This window comes from Myxine glutinosa, chromosome 2, assembly GCF_964187855.1.
Source record: "Myxine glutinosa chromosome 2, kmMyxGlut1.1, whole genome shotgun sequence".
In the NCBI taxonomy this organism is placed as follows: domain Eukaryota; kingdom Metazoa; phylum Chordata; class Myxini; order Myxiniformes; family Myxinidae; genus Myxine; species Myxine glutinosa.
Window position 1 is genome coordinate 32923596 of NC_136262.1, and position 15488 is coordinate 32939083.

General features: G+C 47.9%; 1 protein-coding gene and 1 long non-coding RNA gene across 6 annotated transcripts in view; one reads left to right on the forward strand and one right to left on the reverse strand.

Moving 5' to 3' along the window:
• LOC137422652 (uncharacterized) overlaps positions 1-15488 on the forward strand; it is a 1758619-nt gene that overhangs the window by 17536 nt on the left and 1725595 nt on the right. The gene's annotated exons all lie outside the window — the stretch shown is intronic.
• LOC137421906 (tumor necrosis factor receptor superfamily member 6) overlaps positions 1-15488 on the reverse strand; it is a 50045-nt gene that overhangs the window by 14970 nt on the left and 19587 nt on the right. For all 5 annotated transcript variants that reach the window (XM_078773170.1, XM_078773169.1, XM_078773167.1 and 2 more), the window contains 3 exons: positions 9535-9655; positions 3864-3957; positions 3575-3706 (listed from right to left, as the gene is read on the reverse strand). In XM_078773170.1, the coding sequence (XP_078629296.1) occupies positions 3575-3706; positions 3864-3957; positions 9535-9579 (271 nt within the window). In that variant the 5' untranslated portion in view covers positions 9580-9655. The remainder of the gene's footprint in view (positions 1-3574; positions 3707-3863; positions 3958-9534; positions 9656-15488) is intronic.

A 15488-nucleotide genomic window follows, 5' to 3' on the forward strand; every position in this document is an offset into this window, starting at 1 on the left:
GCGGCGAAAACCGCCACCGCGGGGAAACCCGCCAACTCCACCGGCCTGGCAGAGCCAGCCGCGCTCCTCCAGCTCCACCACCTGGTGCTGGTTCCACGCCAAGTTCGGCCACGAAGCTCGGCAGTGTCATCCGCCATGCTCCTTCAACAGGTCGGGAAACGCCCGGGCCGGCGCTCAATAGTGGCGATGAGCGCCGGCCGTTCGAGCAGCCTGCTGTTCATAACGGACACCTTCTCCGGGTGCCGTTACCTGTGTGACACGGGAGCGCAGGTGAGTGTCGTTCCCGCCGGCACGTCAGACAAGCACGCTGCGGGTGGGGGCCCCGCGCTGCTTGCCGCGAACGGGACGCCCATCCGTACGTACGGAAAACGCTGCCTCTCTCTGCGGTTCGGAGGGCAGGTTTTCCGATGGACGTTCGTCACCGCCGACGTGCCCATGGCACTGCTTGGCGCGGACTTCCTGTGCGCTAATGGGCTCCTGGTCGACGTCAAGCGCAGACGTCTTGTCCAGGCCGAGACGTTCAGCTCGCTCGCTTGTGCGTTGCCCAGCTCAACGAGCGGCTTGCCAAGCGGCTTGCTGAACGGTTCGGTTCCGGCCACGTTGGTCTGTACGCTTCCGGCAGCGGACGCATTCACCCGCCTCCTCGCCGGCTTCCCGGCCCTCACGCGGCCCACCTTCTCGGCGGGGGCCGTCAAGCACGGGGTGGCCCATCACATCCCCACCGTCGGGCCAACGGTCTACGCCCGGGCACGCCGCCTCGAGCCGACGAAGCTGGCGGTGGCAAAAGTGGAGCTAGGCAACCGCTGGCGTTCTTTAGCCGGCAGCTTCGCCCGCCCGAACGCCGTTACAGTACCTTCGACCGCGAGTTGCTCGGGCTTCACTTGGCGGTCAGGCACTTCCGCCATCTGCTCGAGGGCCGTGCGTTCACTGCCTTCGTCGACCACAAGCCGCTGATCTTCGCGATGGGCAAGGTCACCGAGCCGTGGTCGGCCCGGCAGCAGCGTCACCTCTCGGCCGTGTCCGAGTACACGACGGACATCCAGCACGTCGCGGGGAAGGACAACCCGGTGGCGGATTGCCTTTCCCGGGCCGTCGCCCACGCAGTCCACCTCGGCATCGACTATGCCCGGATGGCAGTGGACCAGGCCGCTGACCCCGACGTCCAGGCCTTGCGGACCGCCGTCACGGGCCTCCGCGTCACCGAGGTGGCGTTTGACGACGCGGGCGCGGCCCTCTTGTGCGACGTCTCCCTCGGGCGTCCTCGCCCCATCGTGCCCGCGGGCTGGCAGCACCAGGTGTTTGACGCCATCCACGGCCTGTCCCACCCGGGCGCGAGGGCCTCCCAAAGGCTGATCGCCGACAAGTTCGTCTGGCATGGCCTCCGGAAGGCCGTCCGCGGCTGGGCCAGGACGTGCCTCGCGTGCCAGCGCGCCAAGTTGCACCGGCACACCCAGGCCCCGTTGGCCCCGTTCACGGTGCCGGAACGCCGGTTTGACCACGTCCACGTGGACCTGGTGGGACCTCTGCCCCCCTCGCGGGGTTTCACCTACGTCCTCACCATGGTGGACCGCACCACCCGGTGGCCGGAGGCCGTGCCCTTGGCGTCGACAATGGCGGCCGATGTCGCGCAGGCTTTCATCGCCACCTGGGTCGCCCGGTTCGGCGCCCCCTCAGACATCTCGTCCGACCGCGGCCCCCAGTTCACCTCGGAGCTCTGGGGGGCGGTCGCGCAGGGGCTCGGGGTCCGGCTGCACCGAACCACGGCCTACCACCCCCAGGCTAATGGCCTGTGTGAGCGATTTCACCGCTCATTGAAGGCCGCGCTCCGGGCCACCCTCCGCGACGGCGGCTGGGTCGACAGGCTCGCCTGGGTCCTGCTGGGCCTCCGGACGGCGCCCAAGGAGGACCTGCGCGCATCCACGGCGGAGTTGGTCTTCGGGCAACCGCAGCGGGTGCCGGGCGAGTTCCTCCCCGACTCCACGGCACCATGGTCCGCGGCACAGCAGCGCTCCGCTCTGCAAGAGACCGCCCAGAGGTTCGCCACGGTGCCAACGGCATGCCACGGGCACCCACCGACGCACGTCGCCCCGGAGCTTCGCACGGCGGAGTACGTCTTCGTCCGCCACGATGCCCACCGGACACCACTGCGGCCCCCGTACGACGGGCCTTTTCGTGTGCTGGAGACCGGGGCGAAGCACTTCACCCTGGACATCGGCGGTACTCCTGACCGCATTTCGGTAGACCGCCTCAAGCCGGCCCACCTCGACGTGGACCATCCACCGCCAGTGGCCCGACCCCCACGTCGGGGCCGCCCCCCTGCGGGCGGACCCCCGGCACCGCCCAGCCCCGCCGCCACGCCGCCCCCCGGTCCTGCACCCATCCCAGGGGCAGCCAGGGGCATCCCACCTGGCATCCCTGCACCCCGGACGCCGCCGATCGCCAGGGGGCGCTTCGGCCGGGTCATTTGTCTGCCCCGCAAACTGGCCCTCCAGGTGCGCGGGAATTCTGGGGGGGCGCGTGTGGCGGACACAAAAGCCCACTGGCGTGGTGACATCATTCCGCGCACCAAGTGGGCGGTGGCCACGCCCGAGGGGTAGGCGTGGCCTCATGATATACACCGGGCGCGCAGCCCGGAGCGCGCCGGTGTGACAGTGAGCTCCTGAAATAAAGACGCTTATAAGTTACCGCTTGTCCGCTTCCTCCTTGCTCGCAAGCAGCGCGCGTAACGCCGCGCTTTAATAGTATCGTTTCAGATTATTGTTCCAGGCAGAGATATTCTGCAACGAGGGGACGATTTTTTTTCCTGAAGTCATCTTCATTATTTCAGGAGTGCTCATCCTAAAAGGGGTGATTCGAAGGCTCCGAAGACAACTGTGCTGGTGTTTCACCAATGAATTACCCCTTTCGACATCAGAATCAATAGGCTTCCTCCTCATGACAAACGCTACCATTTGGTGTAGATTGGGTTAAAATTGTTACCTGTAGTCGATTGACTGACAGACAGAATAACACACGTGACAAACAATATGCTGTCGTTGAAAAATCCTCGATTTTCGCAAGTTACAAACAGACAATCACAGACCAGACTAAGCAATGTACTTGCAAATTTTCAATTTCGCAAGTGAAAAAACACCGTTGGAGGCAGAGGTAGATATCCATTCCATGTTAAAGGATGAAATTCCACTACACAACTTAACACAACACAACCAGCTATGTCGTTGTGGATGAAAATTCAAATGCCGATAACAAATGTAAATTTCATGCTGGGAAGAATGTCATCACCAATCAAAACACAAAATTATCGATCTGCGTGGGTGGCAAAATAGGTCAAAACAAATAAGAAACAAAATACCTGAAATGGTGATTGTTCCGCCCTCGAGAGAAGAGAAGTTGATGTTTCGGGCCATACCTGCTTCATTGGAAGGTAAGGCCTGAAACGTCAGCTTTTCTTCTCTCCATGGTGGATCAATCACCACTTACGGTATTTTATTTCCCTGATATTTCATACTTGGTTGTGTTTGAGCTTATACTTTGAGTAATTCAGTGTAAATGTAAACAGAGTAGAATAGTTTACCTGGGTCACACACACGACATTCCTTGCATGTTGACATGTTGCTTTGCTCGTCCATGTACGTTTTCTCCATTTCACAAGGGAAGCACAAAGGATTACTTCCAGGATGGTGACATGGCTTATACATGTATGTTCCTGTGAAGTATAAAACCAGATGGATTAATTGAAAAATTCCAGGATGGTGACATGGCTTATCCATGTATGCTCCTGTGAAGTATAAAACCAGTTGGATTGATTGAAAAATTCCAGGAACATGCAAAAAAAACAATGGCATTCTTATTTTGGAACTCACCCCTGGGACAAAATAGACAGCAGACCCCATTAGCATCATTAAAGAACTGATTTGCTGGACATGGAGTTGAACTTTCTGTTCCAAAACTAGAACCCTGAAAACACAAAACACAACAATCGTAATGTTGATTCGTTTTCATGATATATTTGTGCAATGAATAATTAAATTATTTATCTTTAAAATTGAATTGGGGCAAACAAATTAAAATTAAAGATCAAATACTGTGATGAAGTCATCTGAAATGTCATAATTTTTTACTTCCTTCCTGATCAAGTTCCAGGTTGTTCTATTGTCCAATCAATGCTCTTATTGAAGAAAGCAAATTCAAGTTTAAAACATTGTTTGTTTCAATCCCCAGCCGAGTCATAACAAAGACTATTAAAAAATAAAATAAAATAAATAAATAAAGGTACGTGCTGCTTCCTTGCTTGACACTCAGCATTTAATGGGATGGGAACGGACAAAACAATGCGGGGAAGGCAATGGCATCCTACCCAGTGTAACCCTCGTCAATAAACCTGAAACAGAGTAACCTATGTCAGGTTTTTATGTACAAGTTTTGCATTGTTGTTATATCAAATTGTTCCTCATGTCGTTTATAATAATAATAATAATAATACATTTATTTTATATAGCGCTTTTCAAGAAGCCCAAAGGCGCTTTGACAGAGTACAAAAAACAAGTGCAAAAAGACAAAAATCAATCGGTAAATTAATCAAAGCAAAAGGAAGGAGAAGGAGAAGAGATAGTCAGGGGTTAAATGCTGTGGGTTAAATGTTGAATGCAGTGTTGAACAGGTGGGTCGTGAGTGATGTTTTGACTGTGGTGAGTGAGGAGGAGTCTCTGATGGTGTGAGGTAGTGAGTTCCAGAGGGTGGTAGCAGCGATGGAGAAGGCCCTGTCCCCCCAGGATCTGAATTTGGTCCGCATGGGGGGGGGGGGGGGGGGGGTCAGGAGGTTGGTACCAGCAGAGCGGAGGTTGCGGATGGGAGTGTGTCTGGAGAGGTCAGTCAGGTAGGATGGGGCCAGGTTATGGAGGGCTTTGTAGGTCAAGAGGAGGATTTTGTACTGGATTCTCTGAGGGATGGGGAGCCAGTGAAGCTTGTAAAGGACGGGGGTGATGTGGTCACGGGTCTGGGAATGGGTGAGTAGACGGGCAACGGAGTTCTGAATGTATTGGAGTTTATTGGTGATTATCGAGGATGAACCAAAGAGGAGGCTGTTGCAGTAGTCCAGACGGGAGGTGATGAATGCGTGGATGAGGGTTTCTGCAGCCGTGGAGGAGAGGGATGGACGTTATTTACTTGGACGGATGGACACTTGTATTTATAGTATTGGAAAAAGCTATTAAAAGGGAAACACAAGGAATTCCAACCTTTTATCAAATGGGAACGAACTACACTACAGTACATTCACAAGTTGATCGTTTCACATAGTTTTTCTAATTTAAATTGATGTCGATCTAACTAGTTCAACCTTCAATACGAGCTCACTTACAAGGAACTTCAATGCAGGAGGAGGCCATTAGGCCCATCAAGCTTGTGGAAAGGTTGCCAACCTATGACTGTCCATGTTTTATCCTATTAAAATTCTGTGCGTAAAGTAAGGAAGAAAGAACATCCCAGACTCAGTGGACGCTCACCATTGCACCACAGTGTCTATAAAATCAATAATCTGTCTTTGGGATCACAACAGCAGTGGCACCAAATTATTTTACTTTACCCAGTTCAAAGATGGCTAACCCCCGCTCTAGCAGGGAAAATGGCCTTTAAAATGCATGCTGTTGTTGTTGTACCCAGTTCAAAGATTAGTATCTAAAAACAGGGGCAATACCCAAGGGCGCTCAACTGGTAGAATAAACTGGTAGAAATAATAAACAGTGCACTGACTTAAGGTATTTTAAACCAATTTCAATGGTTGCTCGAAGACAGGGCAGCATGTAGAATCATATTCACATAATCATAATACTTTAAACAAACAAACTAAAAAATACCTATTTTGGGGACCAACCAACCCTCCCTGCCTTCCACCCCCCAACCTCGTATACCTCCTCAGACCCCAATTTTTCTTATGCCTTGAACAAACATTGGTACATCACGGGTCATTAAGGTTGTGGTGAAGTTTCATTGAAATTGTGTATGTAGTTTCGGAGAAAAGAGCAAATACCTACTTTGCGGGCACCCCAACCCCACACCTCCACTTAGGGTGCGATTGTTTTAATGCCGTGAACAAACTTTGGTACATCATGGGTGTTGTAGGTTGCAGTGAAGTTTCATCGAAATTGTGTGTGGAGTTTCTGAGAAAAAAAACCAAATACCTATTTTGGGAAGCAACCCCCCCCTCCCCCCCACTCCCCATGGACCACCTTAGACCCCGACTTTGTAATTACTGGGAACAAAGACGTTGGTACATCATGGGTGATGAACGGAACGTAGTGGTCAAGTTTCATCAGAATTGTATGTGTAGTTTCTGAGAATAAATCAAATACCTATTTTGGGGGTCAACCCCCACAGTAGACCCCTTCAGCGCCCAATTTCTTTTAATGCCGTGACCAAACTTTGATGCATCACAGTTGGTGAAGATTGTGGTCAAGTTTGATCGAACTCGTGTATGTAGTTTCAGAGGAAAAAGTAAATTCCTATTTTGGGGGTCAAATCTGGACCCACTTTGATCCCCCGTAGACCACCTTAAACCCAGATTCTGTTAATGCTGTGTACAAACTTTAGTCACAACATAACAATCATTTGTGCCAAATTTGGTCATGATCCCATCAGCGGTTTTGGAGAAGAAGTTGCAAGTGTTTATGGACTGACGATGCGCATAAGCTCCCCGGAACTTTGTTCCAGGTGAGCAAATCGATGGAATAACATCAATAGGAAGACAGTTTATCTGCCATTCAGAGAAATGGAATAAACATTTCATGTAATGAAAGTCAAACTGCATGAAAAAAAAGTTATTTCCGATCCGGCATATTGGTTTTTGATATTGATCCAATGCAAGGTGATCTGAATTAAATTTTACAAATACCCTTCCTGGTTGGAATCTGATCCAATGTGATGGTGCATGTGTCTCGTTGAGAACAATATCCTGAAAAATGGACTGTTATTCTTCTTTATCTTTCTTTCAGAATATAAATTTGTTGAACAATTTACTATTAGAGCATCATATTGTCGTGTCGCCCAGCGATTAAGACCACTGGATGACGAATGAAGGACTGATCGTTTTTACTCCCGAGGCGAACTCCGGAAATCTTGGTGGTTATTTTTATGGCATGCGCGGGAAGGAAGGCAGCGAAGGCGCTTACCTGAACAAAAGCACACAGGTTTGTTCCTAAACCCACAACGAATTAACAACACAACAAATGAAAATTGCCACAATAATGATTTAATAAAATTAATGCAAGATTAAATAAATGTTGAAGTAAACTAATTTCAATTCCGACTTTGAGGATCCTCCACTCAGATACGATTACGAACACACAGGGGAATGATAAAGTAAAATAAATGTTCTTTTTAAATATCGAGCAGCCACTTAGTTGGTCCCAACGAGTTATTTTGTAAAGGTAACTGTGACAGTCCGGTTCCAATGCCTCCCGCGCCGGAGTGCCCAAAATGGCGCCGGCCGGCGATGAGCACAGAGCCGTCGAATGAGCTGTGAAAACGGCCCTCTTTTGCTCTCTCGCCATCCCTCCTCCAAACGGCACAGCCTTCAGTCCACCACGGGCGCAGCAGTCTCCAAAACCTTCAATAGCCGCCACCGCAGCTAAGAGCTCCTTGCTCTCAAATGCGCACACCAAAAACTACCACAGCACACGAACAGAGAAAGATGGTGCCCCCTACTCCTAGAGCATATCACCAGAGAACTACTGAGAGAGAGAGAGCCAAGAGATGCGCTCTTCTTTCTCTTGCTCGGGGCTTCTCTCCTGACATCACTGCCAAATCACTATGCTCCATCAGATCCCCCATGTCTCCTCGACCAATGACGAAGCTCGGGGCATGGCCTGCCAGTTCCGATCGTTTGGAGGCTGGGTTTAGTTGCCGAACCGCTCTGCCTGTTTGCAGGGGACGGTCGTTGTTATTGTTGTTTTTTTACCGAGGTTATTATGGCCGGCCTTGTTGTAGTTGTAAAAAAAACAAATGTAGGGAAAAACTACAGGAGGCAATCACATACTGTGGAAAACTAACCTTAATCCCTATCTAGTTAACACAGCTTCACTCCCCATGTGAAGATACATAAACAATCTTAAGCTCCAGTTTCCCTACTTAAATACATCGAGATGCCGACTACGCGTCCATGGTCCATGTGTTACATATTTATGTGAATGTATGTGAATTACTATTCAGGTCTTTGCTTATCAATGTGTAGTCGATTAAAGGTTGTTGTGATTAAAGGGTCAGGAGCCCTTCTGAGAAAAAGGAGACCGGAAACGGAAGAAGAAAAGACACGAGGTCCTGGAGACGCGACGATTCTTCTTCTTCCTCGCCGAGCTCGGAGGCGAGCGGTATCGCTATTGAGCAACGTAACAGAATCGGCGTTTAAAAGCCCGTCTGGCGAGAGGAGTTACCGGGACGTGTAACTACCCTTTGACACGTCAAGTCACCGTGGGTTTGTGCACGGAACCAAGCAGCCGGCACAGTTCGCCTCACCGTCTACAAGGCCGCGTACGGGTCGCACCTTGGGCCGCGCGCGCTGGGCAAGCCGCGTGTTGCTTTGCCTGCTTTTCTTTACCCGCTTTGCTTGGCCAGGAGGTGTGCGCTGCAGCCGTTGTTCCCGGTACGGGACGTGCCCGGTGAAAGCACGTCAGGAAGGGTCCGTTCAACCGCCCACGTGCGGAGGTCGAACTACAGGAGTACGGAGACATTGAGAGAGACATTGACCATGGAGGGAGTCGGGAGTGGGGCTCACGTGAGGAATGTATAAGATGGCCATCTTAGAGTTATTATAGATGAGTTTACATCTTTGTACTATTGATTGCTGATTTTGGATGGTTGTTGATTGCTCGGGGAATATATCATTGATTATTCCGGATCCTTGGTGTGGGGTTTCTTATTGATTGGAATTCATATTGATTGTGTTACGAAAGCGCATAAATAATAGATCTTTCTGGCGGAGTTCCTCTCACGGTCCGGGGGTCACCGAGACCAGGTAGTCACCGGGAGGACCACGTAACACATGTTAAACCTATACGATCCTATCTTTTATGTTGGATTCCATCATCTACCCCCACAAACTTAACAATATCAAAACTGCTTCCACGTTGGAACAAATAAATCCAGTTTTTCGAAACTATGCACACAAATGAACAAGCATGTCCAGCACAAGTCATTCCCTGAACACATATTATTTACGTAATTAACTACCACCAGTGTGCAACACATGTACACGTTAAACCAAATACATGTATATTACTTGAACCTCAATTGTTACATTCATCCCCAGTTAGACAGTTAAGGAGGTGAGATAACAAACAATGTGAGTTTTCCTTCATCCCACAGTGCACCTGTTGTCTAACAAGTCACGATAAAGGCAAAATACCAATATCACATACTCTCTGGACAATTGCAAAATTGTCAGAACAGAACATTGACTTAAAAAATAGACAGTTAAAAGCTTGGAACAATATGGCTTTTTGTGTATCTATTGAGGATGGTGTCACTGTAAATGAAATGTACCGTGATGAAGGTAATTAGGAGAAGCCGCCACAGGAGATCCATCATGGCTTCCAGAATGAAACGGTTTCATTGGTGAAAGATTCTTCTCAGTTTGGTTCACTCATTTTTCAAAGTTGGTATGCTGGGGAACAAGCAAATGATCACATGACTGCACAATTTTCATTTAAAGGCTTCATCCTTAACTAGCTGAATGCATCAGGCGTTGCCCGGGTTCTTTTTGAATGAATTTACTACTATAATTCAGCTTTTACTCGCGGCCGTAGAAGATTGACTACTACAATTCAGCTCAGCTTTTAATTGCAAAATGGGCCCAGCACGGCGGAGGTGGGCCTCGCCAGCCTCACCACCGAGCCTATAACCTTCCCGGGGCCCGTCCCGACATTTTTAGTTATTTTTCAATGAATTTACTACTATAATTCAGCTTTTACTCGTGGCCGTAGAAGATTGACTACTATAATCAGCTCAGCTTTTAATTGCGAAATGGGCCCAGCCCGGCCGAGGTGGCCTCGACCGGCCTCGCCACCTAGCCTATAACCTTCCCGGGGCCCGCCCCGGCATTTTTATTTCTTTTTGAATGAATTTACGACTATAATTCAGCTTTTACTCGCGGCCGTAGAATATTGACTACTATAATTCAGCTCAGCTTTTAATTGCGAAATAGGCCCAGCCCGGCCGAGGTGGCCTCGACCAGCCTCGCCGCCTAGCCTATAACCTTCCCGGGGCCCGTCCCGACATTTTCTGTTTCAGAGGTTTCCTCCTATCTTTCACAGTTCAAGAGATTAGCGCGTGCAGACAAACAAACAAACAAACACTTTCTTTTATACAGACTTGGCATTTAATATGGAATTTTTTTTTTTTCTTGACTTGGGTTTACTTTCTGAACTCGGTATATCAATCTGGTGAGTTTCTTTTACGCTTCGGTGATTTCTTTGTCAAAAGAACCATGTCACTGATTGTCTGTCGCAGCAAGAAGTCAATAACAGGATTATATCACAGGTGGCGTGACAAAATGTACAGAGAGGTACATTTGACGATTGGCTTCACAATCGGGTATATAAGGGTTGTTGCGTTCTGTATTCGTGGAAAACAACTGCTGCACATCTACAAAAGTTATTGCCGCTTCCCCTGGAGATGGTCCGTCAACTCGACAATGCTTTTTGTCATTTAGTGGTGGCTTTACGAAATTCCGGCATGAAACAGCGTGCTATTGCTCAGCAGTATGGCATCACTCAAGGTCAGGTCTCAAAGATCCTGAAACAAAATGCTCAGAGGGGTGTCCCTACTCCAATACCGAGGTCAGGACATCCCCGCAGAACCACAAGGAGGGATGATCGCCAGCTGCACCGGTTAGTCCGCAATGGCCGTACCAAGTCAGCTAATCGGCTTAGGGCTGAGTGGCAGAAACTGACAAATGTGCCTGTATCCAGAAGGCTAGTCAACCAACGACTGGTTCAAGCAGGCTATCGTGCCAGGCGTCCCCTGAGAAAGCCACGTCTGACCAGACAACACCGCCAGCGCTGATTGCAGTGGGCCAGAGAGCAGCGTCAATGGCAGCCAGGACACTGGAATCACGTGATCTTCAGTGACAAGTCTAGATTTCTGGTCTATCGTCAATTTTGGCCGCGTCCGAGTGCGCAGACAAGTGCATGAAGCCCACAACGAAGATTGTATAGTGTCAAGAGTCCAAGCTGGAGGTGGTGGGGTGACCGTTTGGGCTGCTTTTCATGCAGGGGGCAAAACTGACCTGGTTGTTCTGAATGGAAACCTGAACCAGTTCAAGCACAGGGCCATTCTGGAAGAAACATTGCTTCCATTTGTTCGTGCAGCCTTTCGAGGAACCTTTGTCTTCCAAGATGACAATGCACGGCCTCATCGTGCTCGCATGATCCAACACTTTCTTGCTGACCGTGGTGTAGAGCATATGGAGTGGCCTGCCATGTCCCCGGATATGAATCCGATAGAGAACTTGTGGGCACAATTAACGCGTCAAATCGACAACTTGGACCAGCAGCCTGCCTCTGTGCATGAATTGCAGCAGGCTATTGTAACTGCATGGCAAGCGATTCCTGTCCAAACCTTGGCAAATCTCGTGAACAGCATGCCTCAACGTGTACGTGCTCTCCTGAATGCTCGTGGGGGTTACACCAAGTACTGAACTGTAATTTTACTGTCCGTAGTCCCAGTCGCAATTTAACTTTTGTTTTTGTTAAAAAAAATTTTTGGCTAATGTGCAAAATAAAGAGATACTTCTGGAAAACGCACAGAAGTTTAACACAGTACTGTCCGTGAATTGAGTTCGATATCAGTTTACATCACTTTCAAGGATCAATTTATTTGCTTCGAAATGTCAAATGTGGTTTTTGTTTCTTTTAAAGGTCACATTAACAAAATCTAGAATAATTTCAACATAATTCCAATGAACTTTTGGTTCTAAGTCATCTTGAAAAGTAAGTTCACCCCCACAAAAAAAATATTCCATATTAAATGCCAAGTCTGTATATATAGAAGATAAATAAAAATAATAGGTAAAAAATATAGAAGATAGATAGAAGAAGAAGATATAGATTCGTCAATTCCCTGCTTCAAGTCCGAGCTCCTTGGTGATTGACGGTACACTTTGTGATGCACAACGACCTGAATGCAAATCACCAATCTGACAGGTTAGATTTGGGTCGGGAATCGAACAAAGACTACACATCTCAAAAGGTAGTTTCGCCATCTCTGCCTACAATATGGTGATGAGAATGAATCAAATTTTGAAACATTTTTCAACACAAATGGGACTACAAGTGTACACCTACACATTCAGGTTTGGCATTCTGAAATCAATAAATAAATGGATAAATCAATAAATAAATGGATAAATCAATACATAAATGGATAAATCAATGATTAAATAAACATTCACAATTAACAACACCAGAAACACCATGAGCCATCAATATAGTTTTCACGAACATTAAATTAATGAAAAAGTGAAAAAAGTTTAGTTAAAATGTCGGTAAAGCCATAAGTGAAGGAATAGCACACTATACCTGCCACGATCTCGTGACGCAAGTGTGACGGGTATTTTTGTTCAGGGAGTCTCTTGCCTGCCAGTGGGTGGGACTACTGGTCATACTGACTCCTGATAGGCTGAAAACAACTATGCAGCTGGTGTTGAAAAGGAGGTATGTGAGGAACTTCGACGCATAAGGAAGTGATTAATTGTTTCCCCCCCCAACCCCCCCCCCCTCCTCCCATCACCCCACCACTCTCCGCTTTGCTATCAAGTTGCCTCCAAACTTTGCGACGTCTTACAATCATGACTCTTCACCCCACTATCAGCCAGGTGTTGGCTTAAGGGTTAAAGTGGCTGGCTTGAGATCTTAGGGTCTTGAGTTTGAGCCACTGTTGTGTGCCGTTGAATTAACACCAGGTGGGTTGACTCAGCCTGTCATCCTTCCGAGGTTGGCAAAATGAATACCAGCTTAAATTATAAATAACTAGCTGAATGCACCCGGCGTTGCCCGGGTTCTTTTTGAATGAATTTATTACTATAATTCAGCTTTTACTCGTGGCCATAGAAGATTGACTACTATAATTCAGCTCAGCTTTTAACTGCAAAATGGGCCCAGCCCGGCCGAAGCGGCCTCGACCGGACTCGCCACCTAGCCTATAACCTTCCCGGGGCCCGTCCCGACATTTTTTGTATTCGAGGTTTCCTCCTATCTTTCAGCGTTCAGGAGATTAGCGTGTGCAGACAAACAAACAAACAAAAACTTTCTTTTATATATATATATATAGAAGAAGAAAGAAGATAATAAATAGATAGAAGATAGAAGATAGATGACGAGTTTCCTTCATCCCTTACATCATTTCCATTTCCTGTGACCACCCACAATTTTTATGCATCATTAGTATTCAGGTCATCTCACACTACTCCATGTCCCCTTTTTATGAATATAATTCTATATAATAATAGCGTAAGGACTCGACTTTGTTATCCCTTTTACGCCGCACCCAGTGACCCGATGCCCACGGCACTAATGGATTTACGATCTACGAACCGCGCTCTTTGTTTATCACGTACAGCCATACTCGAAAAATCTGAATTAGCCGACGTTGGGGCCCAAAAGCATCCGATTAATTGCCGATACGACGTCATCTTACGACGCCATCGTATTGGCGTCTGCTGGGCGAAGGCGAAGCAAGCCGTCCGCTGATTGGACAGTCGAAGGCGACAGCAAGCCATCCACTGAGTGGACAATCCCAGAGTGGTGCTATGCCGATTCCTATTACGAATCCATTCATTTTTCAAAAGTATATCGTAGCGTTGTCATTTAAGTAGATTGCAATAAATATGTTGTTCATATACGCACTCTTCATTCTCATCTTTCTTCCTAACTCTTACTCGGACAAGCAAATCCCCTATGCCATCCATAATGGTACACTCTATCCATACACCACATCCTCCCTTCCGTGGATGTTCCATGGGTTTCGGCTAGTTAATACTATTTAATGTATATTGACATCAACTAGTAATGAAAAAAACAACATGATAAAGCTGCCAAAGTCCTTGGCCCACACAGGAGCTCGGCAATGTCTGGTTCTATGAAGAACAACTGGGGTAAAAGAAACCTTGTGGGGGCATTTTGTGGACAGGGTTGCATACAATATAATCATCAAAACCTGTTAGACTTTCAGAAGCAAGTCTATTTGTGGTCTGCATTGCTTGTGTAAGGGGAAAGTGTGGAATGCAATTCACATCACAGAGTCTGTAGGTAGCAGAACCTTGATGATTGAGGATCTTTCAGGGTTGGTGAAACTGGAGTTTGACCTTCCATGTGGAATCTCGGTTTACAAACTTGAACAAAAGAACCACAATGAAAGATGGGAGATTTGCTCCATGGTACTTGTTTCTGTATAGTTTAGACTTGTTTTAACCCTTTTTAACACAATGTCTCATGCCCCAGTGCTTTGCAGCAGGTGTTCTGGTCTGTAGGCCATCAATTAGCAAGTGGGTGTGTAGGGTACGTCCGTGTAAATGTTCAGCAGAAGACCTCTGAATTGATGAGCCACCCCCCTCTCCCCGGTTCCTCACAGGGCCTCCTCACCTCTGCAGTACCACAGCAACCCTCTACCTCCCACCACCACAGAACCCTCTCCCTCCCCCATACCTCCACAGCACCTCCTCCAGCTCCCCACCTCCTCCTCAATGCTTCTGAACCAATGCTCGGCAGCTCCTCCCCAGCAGTGACAGATTAACGAAAGCACGGGCATGCAGAGCCCGTGCCCAGGGATCCACAAGCTCAATGTGGGCCCCGGAAAAGGTGGTGTGCGAGTCATGCAACCCAGGTAATCACATGGGGCCCTGATATAACGAGGGGCCCCACATGACGGCAGGTGGTTTCTGATCTTTCGAGATGAGACTCCTGATAGACTCCCTGATAGGGTGGGGTCTCACTTTGCCGACAAACATATCAACTTGTGAGAGGAGATAAACATTGCAAAAATGAAATGCTCCATCTCAAGGAAAGAAAGAACTGTCACGTAATGAATCCATTAAAAAACGTTTTCCTCTGATCTTCAACTCGACAGGACTTTTACAAAACGAGGGGGTGAGGTTATTATTAGTAGAGAAAGCAAGTGGAATAATAACGTTTAATTTATACAAATGCAACAATAATCACAATACATTTGTATAATTACTAATGTTAAAACAATATTGTTTAGCAAATCCACGCTCGTTATAATTAATTGTGCAATCACAAAATAACCCCTCATTAGTAAATGGACTAACCCATGCGCACGGCAGAATTTTACAATTTCTTTGAAATCAGAAGTGTGTCCAAGCACCTGTCCCAAGGTACAAAACCACCACCCAAGTGGTACTGAAAAAACTAAAAATAGCTCAACAAAAGGTAAAAAGGGGTGGAAAAATCACCTGAAATTAACTTTTTTCATGGCACAAA